Source organism: Harmonia axyridis, chromosome 4, assembly GCF_914767665.1.
Source record: "Harmonia axyridis chromosome 4, icHarAxyr1.1, whole genome shotgun sequence".
Taxonomy (NCBI): Eukaryota; Metazoa; Arthropoda; class Insecta; order Coleoptera; family Coccinellidae; genus Harmonia; species Harmonia axyridis.
Genome location: NC_059504.1, coordinates 40,294,990 through 40,312,037, shown reverse-complemented (window position 1 = coordinate 40,312,037; position 17,048 = coordinate 40,294,990). Strand labels below are relative to the sequence as shown.

General features: G+C 35.6%; 2 protein-coding genes across 2 annotated transcripts; both read left to right on the top strand.

Moving 5' to 3' along the window:
• The first annotated feature begins 2,574 nt into the window (after window positions 1-2,574).
• LOC123677973 (NF-X1-type zinc finger protein NFXL1-like) lies at window positions 2,575-5,321 on the top strand. The gene is made up of 4 exons (XM_045614730.1): window positions 2,575-2,718; window positions 3,831-4,075; window positions 4,130-4,351; window positions 4,557-5,321. The coding sequence occupies exons 1-4, from the start codon at window positions 2,640-2,642 to the stop codon at window positions 5,100-5,102; spliced, it is 1,092 nt and encodes a 363-aa protein (XP_045470686.1). The 5' UTR covers window positions 2,575-2,639; the 3' UTR covers window positions 5,103-5,321.
• A 6,089-nt stretch (window positions 5,322-11,410) lies between these two features.
• On the top strand, window positions 11,411-13,168 carry LOC123677974 (scavenger receptor class F member 2-like). The gene is made up of 4 exons (XM_045614732.1): window positions 11,411-11,512; window positions 11,711-11,958; window positions 12,013-12,234; window positions 12,409-13,168. Exons 1-4 carry the CDS (start codon window positions 11,506-11,508, stop codon window positions 12,922-12,924), a joined length of 993 nt encoding a protein of 330 aa, XP_045470688.1. The 5' UTR covers window positions 11,411-11,505; the 3' UTR covers window positions 12,925-13,168.
• Window positions 13,169-17,048: the final 3,880 nt, after the last annotated feature.

Genomic DNA, 17,048 nt, shown 5'->3' with positions numbered 1-17,048 from the left:
GTTTACTTTTGTTTTCTTCATTTCAATGGAATCCTATCAAGCTTTTATATAACCAAAATGTATCAAAGTTGAAGAGTAATATACATTTGACATAAATTGAACCAATATCACGAATCTTGTGAATCCCAATATACTTGTATACCTAAGATTCAGAGTATTAAATTTTCGAACATTATACAAAATATAAACTTCGATTCTAATTGAGATTATTATGACCATCCAGGCAATATGTGCTTTTCTCAGGAGAGTTTTGGGGTAGTTTCGATTTCTTCAATTTTATATATATTTTTGGGTTCTGAATCTGAGGTTTGCCATCAAAATTTCATGACGAAACATTGAAAAAAATGCAAAAAAATTTGAAAATATCATTTTTGTCTGTTTTTGCATATAACTCGGAATGACCTTTGCATACAAAAAATAAGTGAATAAAATTTCCTACGAATTTTTCTCTTCGAGGTTTTTTGTCCGATAAACCGTTGTGGCTCAAACGGCAGTCCGTATTTCATCTGTCTCTACAAACTCACTTTACCACTCAAAAATTTTAATTTATTATTAATTATATGTCTTTTAGTCAATAATTTCTTCTTCCAATAATATCCAGATGGATGTGAATTATAGAGCATTTATTTTATTCAGAAAAAATCATTTTCAGAATCACTTTCCGAAATTCAGTTTATTTCTTCGAAATTGATTTCTATTGATCAATAGATTTCAATGGTTATATTGAGGAAATGATACCGTCGTGAAAATCATAGAAAAGAGTACTCAAATTCGAACTTTTGTACCTATACAACATTTTTTTTTCAGCAACATAGAATAGGAAGCTCATCCAACAAAAATGAAATTTTTACATTCTTTTTTGCATTTTTTTCGAAGTTCCGTCAAAAAATGTTGATAGCAAACCTCAGATTTGTATTCAGCACCCCAAAAAATATATGTAATCGAAAAAATTAAAATTAGGTACCTACCTCAAAAATTTATCGTGGGGCCCTTTTCAGAACAATGTCAGACAAATGAAAAATTCAGCAAATCCGATATAGTGCTTTGAAATCGCAATTAATTGACAATTAGATAACATAAGTTGTCTTTCGTCATTAGTAAGCTTCAGATTTTGTTTTTGTTTTCATTACGTACTCTTTGAATATTCCACATAACGCCCTTGTAAAATTATATAAAATCTTATCAAATCACTTCTATTAAATTAATTCCTTTAATGGGCAAAATCCAACCGAGGGTTCCGTAAATGTACTTTTCCTGTTAATTTTGGAACAGCTTATTTGACCAAAATGAAAGAAAAATGATTATTTTTAAGCCTCTTGCAAAATTGTATGTTGAACGCGTAACCCGGAACATAAAATATTCCAGAAGATAAGAAAATTAATCGATATTTTCGTTACAACAAAACCGATGAATGAGATTTTGTGTCTACATCCAACTAACAATTTCTGTGGTAAATTTCAAACTGATTCAAAACCATAGAACCATGGAATATAAAAAAAAATAGTTGAAAAGAAATATCGAATATTTCCATGATCAGATCAAATTGTAGTTTCGAGTTTCGATTTTAGAACAATCATATCAAGTTCATGCTAATTTGTGTTGATTACGTCATCAAAACGAAGAAAATATAGAATATTCAAGCAAAATAGGGATGAAATAATGTTAGGAAAGCATTGACGTGAAGTCTAAAGCTTTTAGGCGCTCATCATTCACGCGCAAACTCCATACTTGGATATAATTATATATTTTTGTGGTCCCCAAGGGTGCAACTAGCGTATGAATTTTTGACATTACGACAGTGCTTTCCTCATTGTTTTTTAATGCTACATAATGCGAAACGAACCTAAGCTTTGAAAGTTTCATAGTGGTTGCAAATTTTTCATTTGAGAATGACTCCTCCGAAACATAATCATTGATTGCTGTCACGTAAATGTCAGAGGAAAGGTAGCACGAAGATCAAGGACTGTAAGTGTCACAAAAACGTTTTTTACACAAGTCTGAAGTTGAAAGTTTTACAATATTCTTACATTTCTTATTATAAATTTTACAGCTACTTCACAATAAGGTTGTTTTTTTTTAGTTAGAATGGTATGTCCTGTTATGTATATGTAAACTTTGACGATGAATATATATTATTATTATTATTATATTATGTCAATGACACTGGAGAGCATAGAAATCAAAGTACCTACCCGTCAATTCACTCTAACTGAAAAGGATGATTTGAATTAAATAAAAATTAATGTTACCTATATTCTGAATATCTTTTCTATAATTCATGGAATCAACTTTATGCTTCATATGATACATTTCGAAAAAACACCCCTTCCTCGATGTTGGTCTCACACTACGAAATTATGAGCGTTTCAAATTCCATCCTGCGGTCCTAATTTTGTATGTGTTCTGCAAGGGTTATTTAACATCATATTCATCTTGAGTGATCATCTTCTTCGATCGTCAACAGCAACATTTTAAACAGTAAATTTGGTAGTTTACAATTCGTTATTTTATATCGATGCGGAACACTCTATCATTTATTGCAATGAAATCCATTCCTAATCTATCGTCAATAAATAAATCGATCACAAAGGATTTAATTTGTCAATTAGAATGTATCCTGATTGATTTTTCGATGTCATATGGACCAGTATATATTCTCGAATATCAGCGAACAGCCATCAGTTCAAATTCAGTTGGATTTAGTGAACAATATGGCAGGTAAGATTTTGCAATCATTATTTTGTTGTAGAGAGAACAAACGGGTGTTTTTTTTTCGAGGTATATAACTTTAAGTTGACATTACTGTTCAAGATGGCGACCGATTTAACAGCTATCAAGTGATTTATTCTCACTTTGATTTGGCAACTCCTCATGAATAGACTCACGCCTGAACAACACTTGCAAATATTGCAATTTTATTTCGAAAATAATGGTTCTGTGCGGAATACGTATCGCGCACTACGTCCATTTTATTTTGTTCAGCGATGAAGCGCACTTCTGGTTGAATGGCTACGTCAACAAACAAAACTGCCGCATTTGGAGTGAAGCTAATTCTCAAGTGTATGTCGAAACACCGTTACATCCAGAAAAACTGACTGTTTGGTGCGCTTTATGGGCTAGTGAAATCATTGGTCCGTACTTCTTCAAAAACGATGATGGCCAGAACGTTACAGTCAATGGTGATCGGTATAGAGCCATGATTACTAACTTTTTCATTCCTGAATTAAACAACCATGATGTACAGGAGCTGTGGTTCCAACGAGACGGCGCAGCATGTCACACAGCTCGTGCCACAATCGATTTATTGAAAGACACGTTTGGTGACCGCCTAATTTCACGTTTTGGACCTGTGAATTGGCCTTCAAGAGCTTGTGATTTAACACCGCTAGACTACTTTCTGTGGGACTATGTAAAGTCATTGGTGTATGCGGATAAGCCACAAACCCATGACCATTTGGAAGACAACATTCGCTGTGTTATTGCCGATATACGGCCACAAATGTTGGAAAAAGTCATCGAAAATTGGAGGTCCAGATTGGACTACATCCGAGCCAGCCGTGGCGGTCATATGCCAGAAATCATATTTGAAATGTAATACCACAAGATTATCTTGCGAATAAATGGAATGCATTTCAATCGAATAATCCATCGTTGTTTCATTGTGATTTAAAGTTCTATAGCTCTAAAAAAAACACTTTTTATGTAATTAAATTTCTCATGCATTCAGATCACAAAGAAGAGCGCTTGAAGGTTCAAGAAAATGTATCAATTTTGTTCATATCTGAAAAATCATTTTTAATGATATACTTTTCTCTTTCCTCGCTCTTCAGGAAGATTTTCTTCTCCTCAATGGAATCGCCGTGGATGCAATTCAAATTACGCATGGCAAACTTGTGAAGACTTCAAGGTACCAGACAATTCTGTTTGGTATGGAAGGGATGATGATGGTAGCGACATTTTCTGTGGAAAAGCATGGTGTGATGGCGAAGAGGTCCCAGCCAAGGTCATCCCAAGAAGAAGGGAATGCAGAGTAATTGACAATGGTTGCGAGAGAGTTGTTCCTAACTGTAGGAAGGTGATTTAATTTGTATTCTTTCAAAAACAATATTTTTCAGGATTTATTTTTCAGGTATTGATTTGCAGCCGGTCGGAAGGCAATAGATGTGAAAGACGAGGAGATGATTGCCACTGGCGTAGGCATAATCATTGCAAAGACGATAGCTCCAGTTGTGAGTCTGAAGTAGAGAATACAACCACTACGAAGAAATCGACTTGTTCCAACAACGAGAGCAAGGTTTTGGAGAAGAGTACGAAGAGTTGCAGCTCTTCAACTACAACCGTAGTGAAGAAGGTAATTTATTTATTAATATTACTGGATTAATTTATATTCATGTATCTTTCATTTATATTCGCTTCTTGAAAAATTTTCAAATTCGGGTTAAATTGTTGATATAGACTGCATTCTCCAATGATTTTCAAAATTTCAATTTACGGATTGTTCGCGAAATTTTTAAATGTTCTTAAAATAACAGGTTTGAATAATATATCTGCCCTAGGATCGTAAGAAGAGAGAATCAGGAGGAGAAAGGTGCAGATATGTAAGACGTACAAGGATGGTGCCAAAAGTGACTGTCCAACCACGAGTACGTTACATTCCGCAAGTTATAAACGAACGTTCTGTACGTTATGTACAAGAATCCTATGTAACCAGGGTGTGTGAAAGAAGACGCTGTGAACCAAGCTGTGAGCCATGTGAACCACGCTGCGAACCACGATGTGAACCACTCTGTGAACCACGTTGTGAACCATGCTGTGAGCCATGTGAACAACGCTGTGAACCCTCCTGTGAGCCATGCGATCAACGCTGTGAACCCTGCTGTGAGCCATGCGAAAAACGCTGCGAACCATGCTGTGAGCCATGCGAACAACGCTGTGAACCATTTTGTGAACCATGCGAACCATGTGAACCCTCCAATCCATGTGAACCCTGCAATCCATGTGACCCATGCAGTTCGAACAGGAGAGGCAAAACAATTGTATTCTCGGCTCAATCTGCAGGCCAGAAGCTGTTAGGTCGTTCAAGGAGAATTAAATTGATTTAAAAAAGATGACGATGGCAATTTGATCGAAATAACATGACCAGGCATTGATGAAGGACTTCACGTATTCTATTTAATCTAATTGTTAAAGTTTTATCAGGTTTGTTATATTTCATATACATAACTCTCTGTTGACTGTTTTTGGACCGAAATGATTGAGCATATTGAATTGTAAGATGATTCATATAAAAATGTTAATAATAAAGTTTATCCAAAATACTAGTTTAATTGTTTATTTCAAATGTATAGTTAGAAGTCTTTGAGTGATTCAATCCTCCTCGAAGGCTACATTTGTTTTCGGAAGAGACGCACATACTCACTGACCTCATGAAAAAAATAATTTCTGATGAAACATGCAATAAACGAACAACTTAGATAAATAACAATTCATCACAATAAGAAAATATTTCAGAAAAAGTCTCGTTTGTGTTAGTGAAAAGTGATAACAATAGACTTAATATTTCACCTCTGAAAAATTTTAATGAAAATCAGTAAACACGAAATAATTTTAATGCTTTTAAGTCTCGTCTACGGTATTACGTTAAATTTTCATCCCAAGATAAATACAATTGAAGGAATATTGGAAGAAGCGCAGTGATGGCTCTGTATATTGTTTGAGATCAGTACGTCTCAACATAATATATGCTTTTTGGGCTTGGCCTTGCTATTCTAACTCATTCAACCAGATTTGAGTGGTTTTCTTCCTAAAATCGATCTTCATTAGTGAAAATCGTAATAAGAATCAAATTAGTTCAAACATCTTCAGAAATCAAATAGCTATACCCACTAATTAGAAGGACATACTATCCTTGTTGGACTGTCCACCAACAAAGGAAGTCTATATACTGCAAGGATTATACTTGTCAAAGAAGAAGCAGCAAGTAACTTGATAGGTGGTTGAAGGTACTCGTTATCCATCCAAAATTTTTGATAAATCATAATGTACAGGGTGGGCAAATAAGCGAGGTAAGCGGCTATATCTCAGGATCCACTCATCGTAGAGACTTGCGGTAAAAAATTTTACCACTAAACTAAACAAAAGAAAACACTGGAAATTGTTTTGAAGTTCATACCTCCACCGCTAGGGGGCGTGATAGCTATCGTCTAGTAGAAAAATGCATTTTACTCGAAAAATTTTCATATTAAGTTGGAAAAAAAATATCATCACTGTTAACCTTGGAAAATTCTCTATCTGTTTGAATTGTCACTTTCGATTTTGCGACATCAAATAAGGGTGGGGGAAAGATAGAAATCTGACTGATTGAAATGTCTGTAACTTCAGTTTGGCTCAACATTTTTGAGCAAATTAGATCTTATTTGAGAGACAACATCTTGTTGATTAAGGAAAAAATATACTCATGATGAATTTGATTCAGCTGCTTCCGATAGGGAGCGCTAAGTCAGAAGTTTATTGTTTTGTTCATTTTTCTCTGAAATTTTAAATGTAATGATAGGATTTTCTTAACAGAAACAAAAATTTCATTGAATTTGCATGAAAAAACCTAAAGGTCGCAAAGCGATAATTTCAGGCGTTCTGAAGTTATGGCCAAAAGAAGATATTCTTCAACTGATGCACTGCGAAAAACCAAATTGAGTCTTCAAGTTCTAACAGAAACAGAAATCCCATCAAATTAGTATGTAAAAACCAAAAGGTCGCAAAGCAATAGCTTCAGGGGTTCTGTAGTTATGGACGAAAAAAGATATTCTTCAACTGATGCACTGAAAAACTAAATTGTGCCTTCTTTCGGCCATAACTCCAGAACGCCTGAAGCTATCGCTTTGCGACCTTCTGTTTTTTTCATACAAATTTGATGGGATTTCTGTTTCTGTTAGAACTTGAAGACTCAATTTGGTTTTTCGCAGTGCATCAGTTGAAGAATATCTTCTTTCGGCCATAACTTCAGAACGCCTGAAATTATCTCTTTGCGACCTCCACGTTTTTTCATGCAAATTCAATGAAATTTTTGTTTCTGTTAAGAAAATCCTACCATTACATTTGAAATTTCAGAGAAAAATGAACAAAACAATGAACTTCTGACTTAGCGCTCCCTATCGGAAGCAGCTGAATCAAATTCATTATGAGTATATTTTTTCCTTAATCAACAAGATGTTGTCTCTCAAATAAGATCTAATTTGCTCAAAAATGTTGAGCCAAACTGAAGTTACAGTCATTTCAATCAGTCAGATTTCTATCTTTCCCCCACCCTTATTTGATGTCGCAAAATCGAAAGTGACAATTCAAACAGATAGAGAATTTTCCAAGGTTTACAGTGATGATATTTTTTTTCCAACTCTATATGAAAATTTTTCGAGTAAAATGCATTTTTCTACTAGACGATAGCTATTACGCCCCCTAGCGGTGGAGGTATGAACTTCAAAACAATTTCCAGTGTTTTCTTTTGTTCACTTTAGTAGTAAAATTTTTTACCGCAAGTCTCTACGATGAGTGGTTCCTGAGATATAGCCGCTTACCTCGCTTATTTGCCCACCCTGTACAGAAAATAATGAGGGGAAATTTGCAAACTTGCAAATCAAACAAGAAGTATAAGGACACATCTCTCAAGAAGAAACGTTGACCGCAGTCACGTGTTTCGGGATTTCGGCCCTCATCAGAAGGTTGACACAGTGTTAGGATGAGCAACAATTGGTGGAAAAACATGAACAGAGTCAACAACAAAAGCCAGCCGCTCATTTGTGGTTTCAGTAGGAACACCCTATGGACTACAGGCCAATTACTAACATCAGCACGTAGGCAGCTATAGCTACCTGCGTAACATCCGAGTCCTGGAATAAACACATAGAGAAATAATGAGGGAAATCCTTTTTTTTTTATTCGCAATTCCCCTCTTTATTTCCTCTTTATTTTTATTCTTGGACTCATGGATGTCACGCAGGTAACTATAGCTGAATACGTGGTGACGTTGGATGTTGCCCTGGAGTCTATAAAGTCTGCCTACCGAAAACACAAATGAAAGGCTGGTTTCTATTGTTATCCGTTTGTCCGTTGTTTCACATCAAGTGTTGCTCATCCCAACACTTTTTACTTTTACTTTTTACTTTTTCACCGTACTGATGAGGGCCGAAAGTCCGAAACACATTTATACGGTTAGCGCTTCCCCTTGAGGGATGTGTCCTTTTACTTTTTCTTTGATTAATCATAATGTATAATAATTTCACTGAAATTTTTACAGGTTTGGATCTGGAGTAATAGTTTTGCTTACGGTAGCTTGCGTCCGAAAGCTTCATCTACGATTTTAATCTTCTGAGTAGAATAGTATGAGCTCAATAGCTAAAAATGTATATAGATGAGTTCATCCAATTCTTATGCATCCTCGATGATGAAAAAAATAATCAAATTTATTTCTTTTCAAGGATGCAATTTATGCTTTAATACTCTAAGGCTAGTATGGGCACCCTAAAGCCGGCTTATATAATTTTCTTGGCCTGCCAATTACATTTTTCACACTCGACCCACGCCTCAATTTCGCTGGCTAAGTAAGGGCAATATATTGAAGAGATTCTATAAACTGAGAGAGAAAGTGAAAACTTTCATGGAAATGAAGGACAAAGTAGATATGGTCCAACATTTGGTGATTGGCACATGGTTATCCAATTTGTTATTTTTGGTCGATGTTGCCAGTTACTTGAACGAATTTAATTTGAATATGCCGAAACATATTCACTGATGTCAAGTCCTTCCAAAGCATACTTCGGTTATGGGAATATCAAATTCTTCATGCATATCCTACTTTGCCTACTCAGAAAAAAATCAATATTGACTAGCACAGGAATCGTCTTCATTTGAACACTTAATTCACATCAAGATTTGAGGATTTCCGTTCACGCGAACTTCAATTCCAACTATTCTTGTCTCCATACGAAGTGTATATGAAGTAAGGGGACATGTCACTTCAGATAAATTTAGTCAATCTAACAGCAGGAAATAGAAATATCTATAACCATTGCAAAACTTTTATGTAAGTTATGTTTTGCAACAATTTTGAACGCTTCGGTTCATGTTACGCTACTGGAATTTTCAAAGGCGCGGTTGTTGGTCGCCGATGAAGCGCCAACAGATTCGCGTATCTGGAGAAAGAAACAGACTGAATTTTCAATAGTTATCGAGGCTTCAGTAAAAATACGTACCTTGTTTCAGTTTTCAGCCAGTACTAGTTTAATTTGAGATTCAAAATTTAATTTATAGGCGAGAATTGTGTTGGGATTCTCGCACCTCCCGTGGGATTTGAACAACGGAAACTTCTCTTGGGATTGAAAAATATCAAGAAGTACTTCCTTGAGATATATGAATTGGAATGGTACGTATGTTGAACCACTTTAGTTCCTGTAACTGAGAGAACACCTTCGTTTTACCTGGCGTTATTATCAACTTCGCTGAATGGGAATTAGAGTACTATAGCTTCCTGCTAAGATCTGGTGTTTAGAATGCTGAAAATAATCTACAGAAGAGGTTCCATCCTAACAGGACAGTAATTCATATAAAAACTGATTTAAGTTCAGTTTTTATTTCATTGTTATTTGTTCAGAGTAAAAAAGATCGATCTTTGAATATTTTGATTTCATTAAATTTGTAAAAACCAACTTGGGTAGGAGTTTTGTTGTCAAATAAGTGAAACCACACCTAGAAATCAGTCTTTAGAGTCACATGAGCAATTGTAACATTACCTTTTCTAAGACAAATATCCTAATTTGATCAATTTCATATGTCAGTCATACGTCGACTTTTTACAGTAATTATGATAACTGAATCAATGTACTGATCAAGGATTGTGGATTCGAATTTGGTGAATACTTCACGAGTAGCGATATGAGGATCTGTAAATATGACACTTCAAAATTTGGTTTTCATTTTGATTGCGAAATGCAAATTGACATTAGGATGCAAAATGGCAATTTCAAAAGTCTACTGAAAAATTTCAAACTAATAGCGTATCCAGAACCATAGAAAATTCAAGAAGATATCAAACATGAATTATACAATAATTTCGTGACCTCGAAACCGATGGAGCTAAAGTTTTATTTATTTTAGATCGATGAAACACTTGTTCCTACAGAATAAGTCAAATTCTCAACAGAATCGAACCTTTCGTTATCCGTAAAAGTACAGGGTACCATCGACCGTGGCCCACCCTCCGTAGGTATAGTAAAGGGTGTTTTTTTTTAAAGCTATAGCAATTTAAATTGCAATAAAATAACGATGGATTATTCGATTGACATGAATTTCATTTATCCGCAAGATAATCTTGTGGCATTACATTTTAAAAATGATTTATGGCATATGACCGCCACGGCTGGCTCGGATGTAGTCCAATCTGGACGTCCAATTTTCGATGACTTTTTCCAACATTTGTGGCCGTATATCGGCAATAACACGGCGAATGTTGTCTTCCAAATGGTCAAGGGTTTGTGGCTTATCCGCATAGACCAATGACTATACATAGCCCCACAGAAAGTAGTCTAGCGGTGTAAATCACAAGATCTTGGAGGCCAATTCACAGGTCGAAAACGTGAAATTAGGCGGTCACCAAACGTGTCTTTCAATAAATCGATTGTGGCACGAGCTGTGTGACATGTTGCGCCGTCTTGTTGGAACCACAGCTCCTGGACATCATGGTTGTTCAATTCAGGAATGAAAAAGTAAGTAATCATGGCTCTATACCGATCACCATTGACTGTAACGATCTGGTCATCATCGTTTTTGAAGAAGTACGGACCAATGATTCCATCAGCCCATAAGGCGCACCAAACAGTCAATTTTTCTGGATGTAACGGTGTATCGACATACACCTGAGGATTACCTTCACTCTAAATGCGGCAGTTTTTTTTGTTGACGTAGCCATTCAACCAGAAGTGCGCTTCATCGCTAAACAAAATAAAATGGACGTAGTGCGCGATACGTATTCCGCCCAGAACCATTATTTTCGAAATAAAATTGCACTACTTGCAAGCGTTGTTCAGGCGTGAGTCTATTCATGATGAATTGCCAAACCAAACTGAGAATAAATCACTTGTGAGCTGTTAAATCGGTCGTCATATTGAACAGTAATGCCAACTTAAAGTTATACACCCGTTATAAAATATAGATATGCATTTTTGACTCGAGAATTCATAGGATTTGAGCTATGTAATGAGGAATTATGTAAAATTAATAATACACATTATCAGTAGAACAGTTTCCAATGCAATATTTTATATCGATGCGGAACACTCTTTTATTTATTGAAATCAAATTCTTATCTATCGTCAATAAATGAATCGATTACAAAGGATTTGATTTGTCAATGAGAATGTATCCTGATTGATTTTTTGATGTCATATAGACCGGTATATATTCTCGAATATCAGCGAACAGTAATCAGTTCAAATTCAGTTGAAACTAACGAATAACATGGCAGGTTAGACCTTTTCTATAGCTTTCATTGTTCGGAACGAACTCAGAAATTTTTCATTCATTCGGAACAGGAGAAAAAAAGCTTGAAATTTTTAAAGACAGAATGGAATTTGTCATTACAAAACAACATAAATTTTAATGGAAAACTATTCCTACAGCCAATGAGGAATGCCTTAACCCATCTCCTTCTTCGATTTTTCAGGAAGATTATTTTCTTCTACTAAATGGAATCGTCGTGGGTGCAACCCAGGTTACGCATGGCAAGCTTGTGAAGACTTCCAGGTACCAGATAATTCTGTTTGGTATGGAAGGGATGATGATGGTAGCGACATTTTCTGTGGAAAAGCATGGTGTGATGGCGAAGAGGTCCCAGCCAAGGTCATCCCAAGAAGGAGGGAATGCAGAGTAATTGACAATGGTTGCGAGAGAGTTGTGCCCAACTGTAGGAAGGTGATTTGATTTGTATTCTTTCAAAAACAATGTTTTTCAGGTTTAGGTTTTCAGGTATTGATTTGCAGCCGGTCAGGAAGCAATAGATGTGAAAGACGAGGAGATGATTGCCACAGGCGTAGGCATCATCATTGCAATGACGATAGCTCCAGTTGTGAGTCTGAAGTAGAGAATACAACCACCACGAAAAAATCGACTTGTTCCAACAATGAGAGCAAGATATTGGAAAAAAGTTCGAAAAGTTGGAGCTCCTCTACTACAACCGTAGTGAAGAAGGTAATGTATTAATATTACTGGATCAACTCATATTCATGTATCTTTCATCTCTATTCATTTCTTGGAAAATGTTCAAATTCAGGTATGAATACTACTGTGCCTTCTAACTGTTCGGATTGTTCGAGCAATTTTCAAATGTTCATAAAATAACATGTTCAAATTTATATTCTCTAGGGTCGTAAGAAGAGACAATCAAGAGGAGAAAGGTGCAGATATGTAAGACGTACAAGGATGGTCCCTCAAGTGACTGTCCAACCAAGAGTACGTTACATTCCACAAGTTATAAACGAACGTTCTGTACGTTATGTACAAGAATCGTATGTAACAAGGGTTTGTGAGAAAAGACGCTGTGAACCAAGCTGTGAGCCATGTGAACCACGATGTGAATCACGCTGTGAACCATGCTGTGAGCCATGCGAACAACGCTACGAACCATGCTGTGAGCCACGCGAACAACGCTGCGAACCATGCTGTGAGCCATGCGAACAACGTTGCGAACCATGCTGTGAGCCATGCGAACAACGTTGCGAACCATGTTGTGAGCCATGCGCACAACGCTGTGAACCTTGCGAGCCATGTGAACCCTGCAATCCATGTGACCCATGCGGTTCAAACAGGAGAAGAAGAACAGTTGTATTCTCTGCACAATCTGCAGGACAGAAGCTGTTAGGTCGTTCCCGGAGATGCTAATTCTTTCAAGGAGAATCAAATTAATATATAAAAGTCCGATGGCAATTTGATCGGAATATCATGACAAGGCATTGATTGAGGATTTCTCGTTTAGTATATAATTTGTTTGTTAATGCTTCCTCAAGTTTGTTATATTTCATATTATTTACCCTCTATTGACTGTTTGTTGAATGGATTTATTGAGTATATTGGATTTTAGTGGATAGATATCAATGTTGATAATAAAGTTCAACGATAATATCAATTCTTTTGTTCAGAACCCGAAGTGTATATTCTGGCAACTTTGGGAGATTCGTCCTTCTCGTAGGCCACCTTTGATTCGAAAAGTACAGATACAATTATTAGGAATTCAAATGCTGTAAACCGAATACTAAAAATCATTCAAAAAAGGTTATATATCTTCACAAAATTTAGGCGATAGGACAAAAACTATATGGTCGATTATCAAAAGCTAAATTCCAAGATGCAAAAATCATACAACTGAAGATACACATATTATGTACTCCTGACACGTACAGTGACTATTTCGGAACGACGGCCTAGCGAATGAAGAGATGTATGGATGTAACATGCCTTCACATTATTGAAGCAAATTTTTTCTGAGAAAAACGACTGGACAGAGTTCAACCCTATAACGTAATTTTAGGTTATGAACATTAATGAATTAAATAAAAGGAAACACAGGACATTCATGGCATGACATCAAAGACCCATCCATCCAAAATGCTACTCCGCTAATAAAAATTTTCAAGGATTGTCTTTCTTTCAAGATAGCAAAAATTGTCCATATATTTGTCATGAACGGGTTGGTCAGAGAATGATGACCAACGTTCACTTATCTCCGGTTGAGATGTTCTTTCAACCCCTGGAAGAGCAGCTTTCCAGAGGTCTCGGAGAATTAATAATTATGTAAATTTACGAAGATGTTATGAGTGAGTCTGGCCTGTCGCTTCAATGGACAGGTCTTTTTTTTTAGTTGACTTTCTTTCCTTAGGGACTGGATTAGTTTTCTGAGTCAATAAAAGTCGATGAAATTTTTAAAATTAAATATAATAAAGAGAAAAAAAAAAACCAAATTCACAATATCCACGAAATTGATATATATTGAACTCAACGGCCAAAAACTTTATGATTAAAATGAAAATGTCACAAATAATCTATTATTCAAACAAAAGAAACAAAATAACAAAATTATTTACTCAACTTTGAAATTGGGAGAATCGGGACTATTCAAATAAACTTATCTTCATCGAAAAAGTATTCAAAAATCATCAAATGAAAAAATAAAATCAAATAGCCAAAAGATTGTTAACTTGCCCTTATCCCGCGGTGCTAGGTGAGTAATAAGGCCCTGCCTAAACCTAGTTTTAATTTCTTCAAACTTTTCACTCGAAACGTGTAATTCCTTTTTAATAACTCCACTCACGATTCGCGCACTCCGAGCTAATCTAATTCATACCAGAACAAATTTCAAGACTTTATCCGAAAAAATGAAATCTGAACTTCAATCAAAAATTTAATGCCTGATTTCCTATTTCTGACCTAACTCTTCCTTTCTGAGAGCCAAAACAATTCCTTTTCTTGAATACTCAAAATCCCTAAAACTCACTTATCTACCAATTTACCTTTCTATTTAACTTATCCTTATTAAATATTACTCTGATCTTGAAAAGAAATTGTTTTGCTTCAAGTCCGGTTTCGCGATCGACGTTCGAATTCTCAACCCTTCTCAATAAGAGACCCTAACCGATACTGACTTCCTCCTTAAACCTCAACAAAATCGTAACCTCCTACTTATCCAAGACCGCCCCAACAATTGCCCGAGATACCATGCCAATTAGATCATTGGTTAAAAAAATTTTTATTTTTCTTCATTTTTTCGTCAACAGACCCCACCTTCAACCTTAGCTGCAAACTAGATTTTTCTGTCGTCTCAACAAAAACCATACTTCGACTTTGCCTAACGAACTTTTTGCTGTGTCATCTGGGAAACGATCATAACGATTCGTCGCATGTATCGAACTCAGATAATTCAAGATTTAGTTTATTCTTTCTTATCCGTGAAAAATATATCGATTTCTCCAACGCAGTGAGACGATAACTAAGAAAAGCAATAATTGAAAAATAAAACATCCTGCTTCTATGATAAGATCAGTTTACACAAGTCGCGACCGCTCTTTTGAATTTAACGTATATTACTTCTGAATAATGATTCCAATAATTTCAAAGTTTCCGATTTACTACATATTCAAGGAAGGAGATATCAAAGACACATTGATGCAATATTTTTTACCGCGAATTCCTCCTCCAAATAGTTCTAGAATAGAATGAATGTTTAAATATTTTTTAACATTATTCTCCTTATCTAACCCATGTTACAGCCCAATTACTCACATAAACTAACATTCTTTTTCTGTAACTATTCAACAATTTATAATCACTATACCGACATTAAGATTGAAATGATACCTATTTCTACTCTTATTCTCATTTATACTCGTTTCCGGTGATGAAAGAACTTCAAAGATCTAAATTTGCGTTAATAATAATATGTACTTATAAATGTAAAATACGAGTGGATGTTAAACGTGCACAGAAAACGAATATAAAGAGAGACACAATGCGGTAGTGATGATACTTTACCAAGAATTGACAACCATATTAAAAGTTATACATTCTGACAAAGTGCCATGTTCGAAGTACAGACCGAAACCATCCTGCTCTAACGCTATAGCAATAGCCATCGACGTAGCAATCCCAAATAACAATAACATGAGTGAAAAAAATTTAAAATATAATACCTCGACCTACAAATAAAGCGCTAGGGAACAATTATTTCAAAAAGTATGATACTATCCCAATTATCATCTCAACCAAATACCTAATGACCTCGAGATAAATATCAAAGAGTTAGGACTTAGTGAGTAAATATGTAATTCAATGCAGAAAGGTGACTAAGTGCAGTAAGGATGTTGATGGACAGGAACGAGAGCTATTCTTCCGATAGTTTAAATATCCGGGCTGAATGTTCCCCTCAGAGGGTATCTACTGAGTAAGTCGACTGAGTGGAAAGTTTTTTCTCTTATATATGATGGGTGGAAGTCAAGATGATAGTAATACATGGTTAGGATGCTGAGAGAGCATCGAAATGAACTTATTGAACTGGTTGCATCGTGATGTGAGGTACTGTAAACCTGTCAGATATTAGTTAAGAAGAGTCTATGCAAATGTGATGTTACTTCAGTCGAATAGACATGTTTTGAATCATGAATTAAAAAAATGCTTTGCAGCCCCGTTTTCAATGGATTGGCCCAGCATATGATAGTAAAAGAAGGCTTTTTTAAGCGGATTTCACCGTAAAATGATTGCAGTCTCCGGATTCATCACAATATCTTGTGTGTGGTTTTGTCTTGGTGGAGTTGAGACATGGTAGGGGTACCAGATTCGGTAGTAGGTTTCTTGTTCCGCATCATCGGACTACCATGTTTTGTAACTCCATCATTTACTAGGCAGTAAGACTTCTAACTAACTCCCAGATGATCTCAGGAATTTGAGTGTTAACAGGCTATGGCTCCGATACAAATACTATTTTTTAGATAATCAGAACCTGATGCAGCAATTTACCTGCTTCATATTCTGACCACCGCTATATTTTATTATTATTATGTTATATTTCCTTTTTTTTGTGGTATCTCCTGCTTCTGCAACAATGCAACAATTTTTCCTGTGCTAATGTGGTTGAGTTTGAATAGCTTAACTCGAGTTCGCCACATCATAGTAGTTTTCTTCAATTCAAAATATTTTTTTCACAACATAAAACAATTGAGGCGATATATTAATATTAATATTAATATTAATAGTTCACATGTGATCATTGTACTTAGCAACGTCTGATTCGTATGATAGGAAGAGCGGTTTCATATTCTCTTTAGCTTCAAAAGATGCTACTCAAAATTGCACAACAGTTTTAGGTCTGGATCGAGATATTTAAGATTAAGTGACGCTATATTTGTTGTTGTTTAAAAAATGGATAAAAACCAATTTTCTCCATTGCCAATGCTCCTTGTCACAATCTGGAGAATAAGCTGGGTGGTCAAGCAGATGGATGCGCAATTTGGCCATGG